The following is a 13,428-nucleotide window of genomic DNA, read 5'->3' as shown; positions in this document are numbered from 1 at the left end:
ACTGCTCGTTAGCACCGCATAGCCTCTAACGCAAAACTCGTAATCTAGGTGATACAAACTACATTCTGAGTGACCTATGGGAGTCCTCAAATTATGGTCTTCTTTAATTGCAGGTACAATCTATTTCTAGGTTATAAGTTTTGGCTAAGCTTATTACTCTGTGATAAACTGTTATTCAATAAATTAATTTAGTTTATTTACTAATCACACAGATGCTGGCTGTGGCTGCAGCACCCCTCATTACACTAGGCGCTAGCAATGCATTACTCACGTACTTTTCCGGCGCTGCGTATTGCGTAATTGGAACGCATAGTATTTTGCGATATCCACGTTGAACGTTGTTTACAGCTCTCAGTGCCCCATGCTGGAGGAGTTCCAGGGACATAGCTGTACCGTACGACATTTGATCGTGGTGAGGACGGCATTATACCAGCTAGCTGGTTTGCTGTTAAATACCAGCCTGCTTCTACTGGCACATCTGAGTGCCGCCTTACTTGTGAGTACCCTGTATCTCTAAGATTGGATCATTTGGTGGTTGATTGATCTGCACATGTGGCGCCTCTGTCCTTTTTGTTTTTTGCTGTAGAGTTCCATCATCTGATTGGGTGAAGTCAGAGTGCAGCCTACCACGCTTTCCAGACTTCAAGGACTTCCATTGGACTTTTTTGTACCTAAGGACTGGTTCTATTTCTTCCTGTGGTATTTATTCCACATTTTTTCTCATCTGGTAATATTGTTTATACCTACATATGTACTTATCTATATCTATTGCGTTTATTAGCTTGGTTATGGGTATTATCAGCGCCTCCTATAGGAAACAGTGGTTTATAGGGTTTATTTTCTAACCATCATATTCCATATATATTCCTGTTTTCTAGTTTATTTACTTACTTCATTTGAAGTTTTTGAGTATAAATCCAGTTTTATGTTTATATATATATATATATATATATATATATATATATATATATATATATATATATATATATGTTGTATTTTATGAACACACCTAACTTTAATATCAGACTGTTATTTCTATGGACATTATTGAATAATGAAATGCTAAGGGACATTTGTCTATACAAAGGGTTAAATGCACACTGACCTACAGTTCCAGTTCAGAGGTGACAAGACAAGTGGAAACCAGTTGGAAATCTGTATGTAAACAATAGATCAAAAGGATACCACAGGATTCACTAAGACATTTTACAACCCTTGCAATTTACAGCCTTCAGCACAGATGGCCGTTTTCATCACAGATGGTGTACAAGGCCCTGATTTTATCTCAGTTCCTATCACCAACAGCCTAAGGACGTCACATTCTACCCCCCTGATCTAATGATGTCATCTGGTCTCTGAAGAATTGATAGAGTGTGGGCTGGGCTGTGAGAAAGAATGAATGACTATATAAGTTAGTTGCCATTGTAGGCTAGGGTAAGCTCTCTTCTCACCTCTCCCCTTCCATCTCTCTCTCTCCCCTTTTCCACCTTCCCTTTCCTTCCCTTACATTAGTTAGCAACTTGTTTCTATGTAAATACTTATTTTCTGTATAATAAAAGAAATAATTTCATCAAGCAGCGTCCTGATTTCCTAAGATAAAGGTAATATTAGTGAGGAAAGAGTAACTAAAAAGTTAGCAGATTCTACAATATATATATATATATATATATTACCCAGAATCCTCTGGTGCAATGTTAACATTTCTGGGGAAAGGCAAGCGGGCATACTTGCCAAGATGTACTAATTACCTAAGCAATAATTCTATGGCCCTTACTTTAATCTCATGCTTATCATCTCCAACTTAAATGACTATATATATATATATATATATATATATATATATATATATATATATATATATATATTTACTGCATTTTAAATCCCTCTGTCATTTGTCTAAACGCTTTCATTTTATGCTTTGATAGCAAGCATTTGACAAAGACCATTGCAATTTCTAGCAGAAAAAAACATAATTTATGCTTACCTGATAAATTCCTTTCTTCTGTTGTGTGATCAGTCCACGGGTCATCATTACTTCTGGGATATAACTCCTCCCCAACAGGAAATGCAAGAGGATTCACCCAGCAGAGCTGATATAGCTCCTCCCCTCTACGTCAGTCCCAGTCATTCGACCAAGAATCAACGAGAAAGGAGTAACCAAGGGTGAAGTGGTGACTGGAGTATAATTTAAAAGATATCTACCTGCCTTAAAAACAGGGCGGGCCGTGGACTGATCACACAACAGAAGAAAGGAATTTATCAGGTAAGCATAAATTATGTTTTCTTCTGTTATGTGTGATCAGTCCACGGGTCATCATTACTTCTGGGATACCAATACCAAAGCAAAAGTACACGGATGACGGGAGGGATAGGCAGGCTCATTATACAGAAGGAACCACTGCCTGAAGAACCTTTCTCCCAAAAATAGCCTCCGAAGAAGCAAAAGTGTCAAATTTGTAAAATTTGGAAAAAGTATGAAGCGAAGACCAAGTTGCAGCCTTGCAAATCTGTTCAACAGAGGCCTCATTCTTAAAGGCCCAAGTGGAAGCCACAGCTCTAGTGGAGTGAGCTGTAATTCTTTCAGGAGGCTGCTGTCCAGCAGTCTCATAGGCTAAACGTATTATGCTACGAAGCCAAAACGAGAGAGAGGTAGTAGAAGCTTTTTGACCTCTCCTCTGTCCAGAATAAACGACAAACAGGGAAGAAGTTTGGCGAAAATCTTTAGTTGCCTGTAAGTAGAACTTGAGGGCACGAACTACATCCAGATTGTGTAGAAGACGTTCCTTCTTTGAAGAAGGATTTGGACACAAGGATGGAACGACAATCTCTTGATTGATATTCCTGTTAGTAACTACCTTAGGTAAGAACCCAGGTTTAGTACGCAGAACTACCTTATCTGAGTGAAAAATCAGATAAGGAGAATCACAATGTAATGCTGATAACTCCGAGACTCTTCGAGCCGAGGAAATAGCCATTAAAAACAGAACTTTCCAAGATAACAATTTTATATCAATGGAATGAAGGGGTTCAAATGGAACACCTTGTAAAACGTTAAGAACTAAGTTTAAACTCCATGGCGGAGCAACGGCTTTAAACACAGGCTTGATCCTAGCTAAAGCCTGACAAAAGGCCTGGACGTCTGGATTTTCTGACAGACGCCTGTGTAACAAGATGGACAGAGCTGAAATCTGTCCCTTTAAAGAACTAGCCGATAAACCCTTTTCTAAACCTTCTTGTAGAAAAGACAATATCCTAGGAATCCTAACCTTACTCCAGGAATAACGTTTGGATTCGCACCAGTATAGGTATTTGCGCCATATTTTATGGTAAATCTTTCTGGTAACAGGCTTCCTAGCCTGGATCAGGGTATCAATAACCGACTCAGAAAAACCACGCTTTGATAAAATCAAGCGTTCAATTTCCAAGCAGTCAGTTTCAGAGAAGTTAGATTTTGATGTTTGAATGGACCCTGTATCAGAAGGTCCTGTCTTAGAGGTAGAGACCAAGGCGGACAGGATGACATGTCCACTAGATCTGCATACCAAGTCCTGCGTGGCCATGCAGGCGCTATTAGAATCACTGATGCTCTCTCCTGTTTGATTTTCGCAATCAATCGAGGAAGCAGCGGGAAGGGTGGAAACACATAAGCCATCCCGAAGTTCCAAGGTGCTGTCAAAGCATCTATCAGAACCGCTCCCGGATCCCTGGATCTGGACCCGTAGTGAGGAAGTTTGGCGTTCTGGCGAGACGCCATGAGATCTATCTCTGGTTTGCCCCAACGTCGAAGTATTTGGGCAAAGATCTCCGGATGAAGTTCCCACTCTCCCGGATGAAAAGTCTGGCGACTCAAGAAATCCGCCTCCCAGTTCTCCACTCCCGGGATGTGGATTGCTGACAGATGGCAAGAGTGAGACTCTGCCCAGCGAATTATCTTTGATACTTCCATCATTGCTAGGGAGCTTCTTGTCCCTCCCTGATGGTTGATGTAAGCTACAGTCGTGATATTGTCCGACTGAAACCTGATGAACCCCTGAGTTGTTAATTGGGGCCAAGCCAGAAGGGCATTGAGAACTGCCCTCAATTCCAGAATGTTTATTGGAAGGAGACTCTCCTCCTGATTCCATAATCCCTGAGTCTTCAGAGAATTCCAGACAGCGCCCCAACCTAGCAGGCTGGCGTCTGTTGTTACGATTGTCCAGTCTGGCCTGCTGAATGGCATTCCCCTGGACAGGTGTGGCCGATAAAGCCACCATAGAAGAGAATTTCTGGTCTCTTGATTCAGATTCAGGGTAGGGGACAAATCTGAGTAATCCCCATTCCACTGACTTAGCATGCACAATTGCAGCGGTCTGAGGTGTAGGCGTGCAAAAGGTACTATGTCCATTGCCGCTACCATTAAGCCGATCACCTCCATGCATTGAGCTACTGACGGGTGTTGAATGGAATGAAGGACACGGCATGCATCTTGAAGCTTTGTTAACCTGTCTTCTGTCAGGTAAATCTTCATTTCTACAGAATCTATAAGAGTCCCCAAGAATGGAACTCTTGTGAGAGGAAAAAGAGAACTCTTCTTTTCGTTCACTTTCCATCCATGCGACCTTAGAAATGCCAGAACTAACTCTGTATGAGACTTGGCAGTTTGAAAGCTTGAAGCTTGTATTAGAATGTCGTCTAGGTACGGAGCTACCGAAATCCCTCGCGGTCTTAGTACCGCTAGAAGGGCACCCAGAACCTTTGTGAAGATTCTTGGGGCCGTAGCCAATCCGAATGGAAGAGCTACAAACTGGTAGTGCCTGTCTAGGAAGGCAAACCGTAGATACCGTTGATGATCTTTGTGAATCGGTATGTGAAGGTAAGCATCTTTTAAATCCACTGTGGTCATGTACTGACCCCTTTGGATCATAGGTAAGATTGACCGAATAGTTTCCATTTTGAACGATGGAACTCTTAGGAATTTGTTTAGAATCTTTAAATCTAAGATTGGCCTGAAAGTTCCCTCTTTTTTGGGAACCACAAACAGGTTTGAGTAGAACCCTTGTCCTTGTTCCGACCGTGGAACTGGATGGATCACTCCCATTAATAACAGATCTTGTACACAGCGTAGAAACGCTTCTTTCTTTATCTGGTTTGTTGACAACCTTGACAGATGAAATCTCCCTTTTGGTGGAGATAATTTGAAGTCTAGAAGGTATCCCTGAGATATGATCTCCAGCGCCCAGGGATCCTGAACATCTCTTGCCCAGGCCTGGGCGAAGAGAGAAAGTCTGCCCCCCACTAGATCCGGTCCCGGATCGGGGGCTCTCGATTCATGCTGTCTTTGGGGCAGCAGCAGGTTTCCTGGCCTGTTTGCCCTTATTCCAGGACTGGTTAGGTTTACAGCCTTGCCTGTAACGAGCAACAGCTCCTTCCTGTTTTGGTGCAGTGGAGGTTGACGCTGCTCCTGTTTTGAAATTCCGAAAGGGACGAAAATTAGACTGTCTAGCCTTAGCTTTGGTTTTGTCTTGAGGTAGGGCGTGGCCCTTACCTCCTGTAATGTCAGCGATAATTTCTTTCAAACCGGGCCCAAATAAAGACTGCCCCTTGAAAGGTATATTAAGTAATTTGGACTTAGAAGTAACATCAGCTGACCAGGATTTTAGCCACAGTGCTCTACGTGCCTGTATGGCGAATCCAGAGTTCTTAGCCGTAAGTTTGGTTAAATGTACTACGGCCTCCGAAATGAATGAATTAGCTAGTTTAAGGACTCTAAGCCTGTCCATAATATCGTCAAGCGTAGATGAACTAAGGTTCTCTTCCAGAGACTCAATCCAAAATGCTGCCGCAGCCGTAATCGGCGCGATACATGCAAGGGGTTGCAATATAAAACCTTGTTGAACAAACATTTTCTTAAGGTAACCCTCTAATTTTTTATCCATTGGATCTGAAAAAGCACAGCTATCCTCCACCGGGATAGTGGTACGCTTAGCTAAAGTAGAAACTGCTCCCTCCACCTTAGGGACCGTTTGCCATAAGTCCCGAGTGGTGGCGTCTATTGGAAACATCTTTCTAAATATTGGAGGGGGTGAGAACGGCACACCGGGTCTATCCCACTCCTTAGTAACAATTTCAGTTAATCTCTTAGGTATAGGAAAAACGTCAGTACTCGCCGGTACCGCAAAGTATTTATCCAACCTACACAGTTTCTCTGGTATTGCAACGGTGTTACAATCATTGAGAGCCGCTAAGACCTCCCCTAGTAATACACGGAGGTTCTCCAATTTAAATTTAAAATTTGAAATATCTGAATCCAATCTGTTTGGATCAGAACCGTCACCCACAGAATGAAGCTCTCCGTCCTCATGCTCTGCAAGCTGTGACGCAGTATCAGACATGGCCCTAGTATTGTCAGCGCACTCTGTTCTCACCCCAGAGTGATCACGCTTGCCTCTTAGTTCTGGTAATTTAGACAAAACTTCAGTCATAACAGTAGCCATATCATGTAATGTTATCTGTAATGGCCGCCCAGATGTATTAGGCGCCATAATATCACGCACCTCCCGGGCGGGAGATGCAGGTACTGCCGCGTGAGGCGAGTTAGTCGGCATAACTCTCCCCTCGCAGTTTGGTGAAATTTGTTCACATTGTACAGATTGACTTTTATTTAAAGTAGCATCAATACAGTTAGTACATAAATTTCTATTGGGCTCCACCTTGGCATTGGAACAAATGACACAGATATATTCCTCTGAGTCAGACATGTTTAACACACTAGCAATAACTTGCAACCTGGTTATAATCTTTTTTAGCAAAAACGTACTGTGCCTCAAAGAGGTACTTAAACGATTAAATGACAGTTGAGATAATGAACTGAAAAACAGTTATAGCATCGACTTTAAAATAACCCAACTTTTAGCAAAGGTTTGTTCCCATTAGTAAATAACAATAACTAAATTTGACATAAAAAATTATAGAGTAACGTTTTTATTCACAGTCAATATAAAATTCTCACAGCTCTGCTGAGAGAATGTACCTCCCTTCAAAGAAGTTTGAAGACCCCTGAGATCTGTCAGTGAACCGGATCATGCAAGAAATATAATAGTAGCTGACTGGAAATTTTTGATGCGTAGCAAAAGAGCGCCAAAAACGGCCCCTCCCTCTCACACACAGCAGTGAGGAGAAACGAAACTGTCACAATTTAAAGCAGACAACTGCCAAGTGGAAAATAATGCCCAAACATATATTCACTCAGTACCTCAGCAATGTAAACGATTCTACATTCCAGCAAAAACGTTTAACATGATAATATTTATTAAAAGGATTAGTGACCTTTAACAGAGTAGTTCCGGTGAAATACCATTCCCAGAATACTGAAGTGTATACATACATGTCATTATAACGGTATAGCAGGATTTTCTCATCAATTCCATTCAGAAAATAAAAACTGCTACATACCTCAATGCAGATTCATCTGCCCGCTGTCCCCTGATCTGAAGCCTTTACCTCCCTCAGATGGCCGAGAACAGCAATATGATCTTAACTACTCCGGTTAAAATCATAGTAAAAAACTCTGGTAGATTCTTCTTCAAACTCTGCCAGAGAAGTAATAACACGCTCCGGTGCTATTGTAAAATAACAAACTTTTGATTGAAGTCATAAAAACTAAGTATAATCACCATAGTCCTCTCACACATCCTATCTAGTCGTTGGGTGCAAGAGAATGACTGGGACTGACGTAGAGGGGAGGAGCTATATCAGCTCTGCTGGGTGAATCCTCTTGCATTTCCTGTTGGGGAGGAGTTATATCCCAGAAGTAATGATGACCCGTGGACTGATCACACATAACAGAAGAAAAACTAGTTAGCTATCAATGCTTTTAAAGATTTTAAAATACATTAAGCATAAATCACACATTTATTTTCAGGTTACTGTCTATACAATTCTGTGCTGAAGTTACTTACCCCATTGATGTGTGCCACATCCCACTTTGTCCGTGGGTCAAGTGTGGATAATTCCTTTCCATCGTACAGCTTGAGCTGATCAGATGTGAACACCCCTTGAAGAAAGTGAGACCTGATATATGGGGAACAAATTCTCTTAGTTTAATAACATAGATCATTAAGAGATCCTCAGCTTTTAAGAACAGCAAAATATATCGAAAAATAATTCAATCAAAAAAGTATGAAACATTAGTATTGATTACTAAGCAGCAGAAACATCTTGAAACCTAAAATTATTTGCAATCTAAGTATATTCTCTGCTCTGGAGACTGCATTGAATGTTATCTGTGTGTAGCATCAGCTCTAGGCTAAATAAAGCCCTTATCATAGCTCACCTGGCCCTGCATAGGTCCCAATAGAGAACCAAGGATTTAACCACCTTAAGCCCTATTAACATAGTAACATGCAAAGTAGATGAGGTTGAAAAAAGACAGTCCATTCAGTTCAACCTATACAAATCTAACGTATTTACAAAAAAAAGCTCCACTCCAGTTGAGCTTTAATTAATCCCATTAAAAATGTGACCCATTTAACACAAGCAATTATATCCCTGAATTTTGGTTCTAGCCAGCAATGTATCCAAACCATTTTAAATGTATCTAACGTATTGGCATTCACTACCTTCTTTGGTAATGAGTTCCACAATTTTATATGTCTTACAGTGAAAAAATATTTACGTTGCAGGAGATTAAATCTCCTTTCATCCAGCCTTAAATTGTGCCCTCTTGTCACAAACAATGTTATTGGAATAAACAAAACTTTTTCCATCTCTGTATATGGGCCTTGAATATATTTATATAAAGTAATCATGCCACCTCTCAAGCGCCTTTTTTCTAGAGAAAACAGACCCAGTTTGGCTAACCTCTCCTCACAGGTTAAATTCTCCATTCCCCTTATTAGCTTTGTGGCCTTTCTCTGAGCTTTTTCAAGATCTGCACTGTCTTTTTTAGAGATTGGTCCCCAGAACTGCACTCCATACTCAAGATGAGGTCTTACCAGGGCTTTATATAGTGACAGAATTATGCTTTCCTCCCTTGAATCAATGCCTCTCTTAATACAAGCTAGTACCTTATTAGCCTTAGAAGCCGCTGCCCTGCATTATGCACCATCTTTATCTTGTTATCTATTAGTACTACAAAAAATCTCTTTCCTCCTATGTTTGGCCAAGTCTAGTGCCATTTAAATAATACATTGCCCGCTTATTTTTACTTCCAAAATGTAGAACCTTGCATTTTCCCGTATTAAATCTTATTTTCCATTTACCTGCCCATACTTCTAATTTTTGCAGATCCCCTTGTAATGAAAGTTCACCCTGCCCTGACCTAATGACCTTACTTAACTTAGTATCATCTGCAAAATATAGAGATGTCGCTATTTAATCCTTGCTCCAAGTCATTTATAAAAATATTAAAAAGAATAGGGCCCAGTACTGATCCCTGGGGGACTCCACTGATTAACTTTATCCCATCTGAGTATGATCCATTTACTACTACTCATTGCTCCCTATCTTTTATCCAGTTATTTATCCATGAGCTAACAGTTTCAGCTAATCCCAGTCCCTTCATTTTGTGCATTAATCTCTCACGTGGCACTTTATCAAACACCTTTGCAAAATCTAAGTATATAGCATCAACTGATTCCTCTTTATCTATATTTTTACTTACTCCCTTATAGAATCTAATTAGGTTAGTTTGACATGATCTATTTCCCATAAAACCATGCTGATTAGAACTCATAATCTTGTTTAAACGAATACACTTATCAATATGATATCATTAGTAACTGGCTGTTCAATAAAAAAGTTTAGCTGCCCCCCATTTTAAAAGTGATATGAAAGTCAAAAATAAACTGTCATGATTCATATTGAGCATGTGATTTAAATAGATTTGTATTGTACTTCTAGTAGCCAATTTATAACATTCTCTTTGAACCCTTTATTGAAAAGCATACAGAAAGTAGGCTCAGGAGTAGCTATGCACTACTGGGAACTAATTTCTGATTGGTGACCGCACTTATATGCCTTTTGTCATTGGCTCACCAAATGTGTTCAGTTAGATCCCATGCAGCTCTGATGCTGGCCTTTTGCATAGGTTAAACACATAGTTATACATAAGCAATATTGCAATAATAAAATGCTCTAATATTGGAGCATTCGCCTTTTATAATTGTATGTCCATTTATCTGTATCATAATGTAAATAATGTAGCGAAATAACTAATTTTAGATACTACAGAGAAAGATTACAAGTGGTGAGTTATTTATCGCTTTTGCTCGCCAGTAAACACCGCCAGTAGTAAAATTGTAACGCGCCCAGGTTAGCGTGCCTATTAGAAGGTGAAAGTAAATGGTATGCTAGCGAGCGAGCGAAACCTGCTGCACACTAACTTCAGGACTTCGGATATCGCAACCAAGTTAACTTCTTCTCCAGCTGATAAAAAAACATTACACTAATTGCTTGTGCGCTGACCCTACCGCATTTGACCAAGTGCATTTAACTCGACATGAGTTATGAATATTTTACATTCCAATGTTCTTCACATAGAAGAAAATTTTCTATTTATTTTTAAATAGACATTTTTATATATCTGATTTGTTTGTAAAATATATTTCTATACCTATATATCTATATGGTATAAATAAATATATATATATATATATATATATATATATATATATATATATAGGTATTGATATATACAGATTTATATAGTAATCTTTTTAAAAATACAAATAACATTTTCCCAATGTGAAAAACATTGGAATGTAAAATATTTATAGTAAATACATAGTAAAATACATAATTAAATATTAACATTGAGTAAAAAAATATTTTTATGTATAAAAGCATTTGATTGGAAAGGGTTCCAAATGATTTTTTATGTATTTTATATATGTATACATGTGTATATATGTGTTTATATGCGAATATATGTATATACACGTATACACACACACACACATATATATATACCCACATACACATATTTAGACACATACTGTATATATAATATTATTATTATTATCGGTATTATCTTTGTAGAGCGCCAACAGATTTCACAGCACTAATATAGCCATTTCCATCCATATTTTAATTAACTTTAATATGAATAATTTTTAGTGTATAGATTAGCGTAATTTTTTTTTTATGTTGTACTTAATTTGATTTTTATTTTAGCCTTAACCCTTTAGGCAAGGTCTTCAGGTCTTAGATTGTGCTCAGCAGTACGCATTTCCTTTCAACTTGAAATACACACGCAAGTTAGGGCGGTCACAATATTGCAACATTTGTAATATAGCCCAATATTTGTAACTGATAACTATTAAGCAGTCTTTATATATGTTGGTAATTCTATTACAAGAGGAATGCTGTATATATACTTCACCTTACTAAAAACGGCAATCTGTATGGGTCAAGCCAAAATTTCTTCTGTTCTTCAGAAACCCCTTTAATGACCACATCAGAAGGTATAAAAGCAGTAACATTTGTTCCTTGCGGGATTTTCAACTGAGAACTCTGTGAAAAAGGGACTGACACTTCTTAGCTAACAACATTAGACATGCAAACATAGAGGTCCCGTCTATTATACTCATGTTCATGTAGATATCACATTTAGGGCCAGATTACAAGTGGAGAGCTAAATATTGTTTGCATGAAAGCGATAGCACTTCACTGTGTAATACCAGCACACGCTAATGTGCGCTGGTATTACAAGTTATGACAAGTGCGCGCTTCCTTAAGCTCCAATGGGAGCCTCGTTCTGATGCCAACCTAAGCGCAGTGAAGGGGGTAAGTTGTGCAGCAAGGATTAACATATATGTATATGCTTATATACATATATATTTATGTGTTTATATGTGTATATATGTATATATGTATATAAGCATATACATATATATTAACTGGGAACACACAGTTCCCATAGACCGAAAGGTAAAGGCACTTTTCAGAGAGGGTTTTTTTCTAACACCCCACTCCAGCTCCCTTTAGACCCCAAAAACTGCTACTATCTATATTTAAAAAAAAAAAAAAAAATGTAAATATTTTTTATTGATTTTTTTTTTTTCCATACTCTCAAAATTGTCAATGCTGTATCAGATGAATAACATTAAGACATAGGGGTCTATTTATTATTGTGTGGACGGACATGATACGATGTAGTGTATCATGTCCGCTGCACATCGATAAATGCTGACAGCATACGCTGTCGGCATTAATCATTGCACCAGCAGTTCTTGTGAACAGCTTGTGCAATACCGCCCCCTGCAGATTCGCGGCCAATAGGCCACTAGCTGGGGGTGTCAATCAACCCGATTGGATTAGACTGGGTTCATTTCTGTTGGCCGCCTCAGAGCAGACGGAAAGGTTATGGAGCAGCGGTCTTTAGGCTCGCAGGAAACACAGGGCATCAAGCTCCATACAGAGGTTGATAAATTGACCCCATAGAAACTAGTTTGAAAGAAAGTCCTTATTCCAAATAACATATTTTGTAGCATAAACATGATAACATAAAGTAATCTTATAATAGAATTACATATAGAACCAAATATATTTTTTTTAACATAAAGGGATGTAGTGGAATTTTGTTTTCTTTTTTAAGATATGTCTTATATGGCCCAATACTGCTCTGAGAATGAAAGTAAGACATTTTGAATCTTTCTGTATAAAAACTATACAAAACTGCTGTAAACATATATGGGCAGCTTAAAGTGAAAGTAAATCCTAGCATTTTACAAACGCTAGGATTTACTATTGAAACAAATAAAGGACACTTTTAATCATGAAGTATAAGATACTTCATGTAGAAAGCTCCTTTATTTGATTCAATCGATCGCCGCTCTTAGCTCCTACAGCAGCCCACGGCTAAAAAAAATTTTGGCTAAGAGGTGACGTTTTCACCTCTTAGCCAATAGCCATGCAGTAAATCCAGTTTTGGCGTCCATGGGAGCCGGATTTACCGCACGGCTATTGGCTAAGAGGTGAAAACGTCACCTCTTAGCCAAAAAATGTTTTAGCCTTGGGCTGCTTTAGGAGCTAAGAACGGCAATCGATTGAATCAAATAAAGGAGCTTTCTAGATGAAGTATCTTATACTTCATGAACGAAAGTGCCCTTTATTTTTTTCAATAGTAAATCCTAGCGTTTGTAAAATGCTAGGATTTACTTTCACTTTAAGCATGGATAGTTAGTTATAGGAATATAGTACCAATAAGTGCAGTATTTATTAAGGGAAACCGCAAAAAAAGTCTCTGGTCGGAATCAAGAAGAACCAGAGTACTATATGGGGGGGGAGTAGGAGTCCAGCCGGTGAGTAAACACTGATGAGTAAAAGGTTGTGACCAGACATGAAGTGACCTCTAGATAGATCGTGAAACTGAGACTGCCTCTGGATTAATAGAATGTTTTGTGGCATATATTAGCTCAGGGTAAAAAAAAACGGGTGTATATCCTGTCC

The 13,428-nt window shown here is 38.9% G+C and overlaps 1 protein-coding gene across 1 annotated transcript in view; it reads right to left on the bottom strand.

The window, feature by feature from the left end:
* The window catches only part of STAB1 (stabilin 1), a 1,127,460-nt gene that overhangs the window by 566,146 nt on the left and 547,886 nt on the right, over nucleotides 1-13,428 (bottom strand). The window contains exons 29-30 of the mRNA XM_053721023.1: nucleotides 11,360-11,490; nucleotides 7,938-8,049 (exon numbers count right to left, since the gene is read on the bottom strand). Of these exons, the coding sequence (XP_053576998.1) occupies nucleotides 7,938-8,049; nucleotides 11,360-11,490 (243 nt within the window). The remainder of the gene's footprint in view (nucleotides 1-7,937; nucleotides 8,050-11,359; nucleotides 11,491-13,428) is intronic.

The sequence above is a fragment of the Bombina bombina genome, chromosome 7, assembly GCF_027579735.1.
Source record: "Bombina bombina isolate aBomBom1 chromosome 7, aBomBom1.pri, whole genome shotgun sequence".
NCBI lineage: Eukaryota > Metazoa > Chordata > Amphibia > Anura > Bombinatoridae > Bombina > Bombina bombina.
This window is presented reverse-complemented; position numbering and strand designations above follow the sequence as displayed.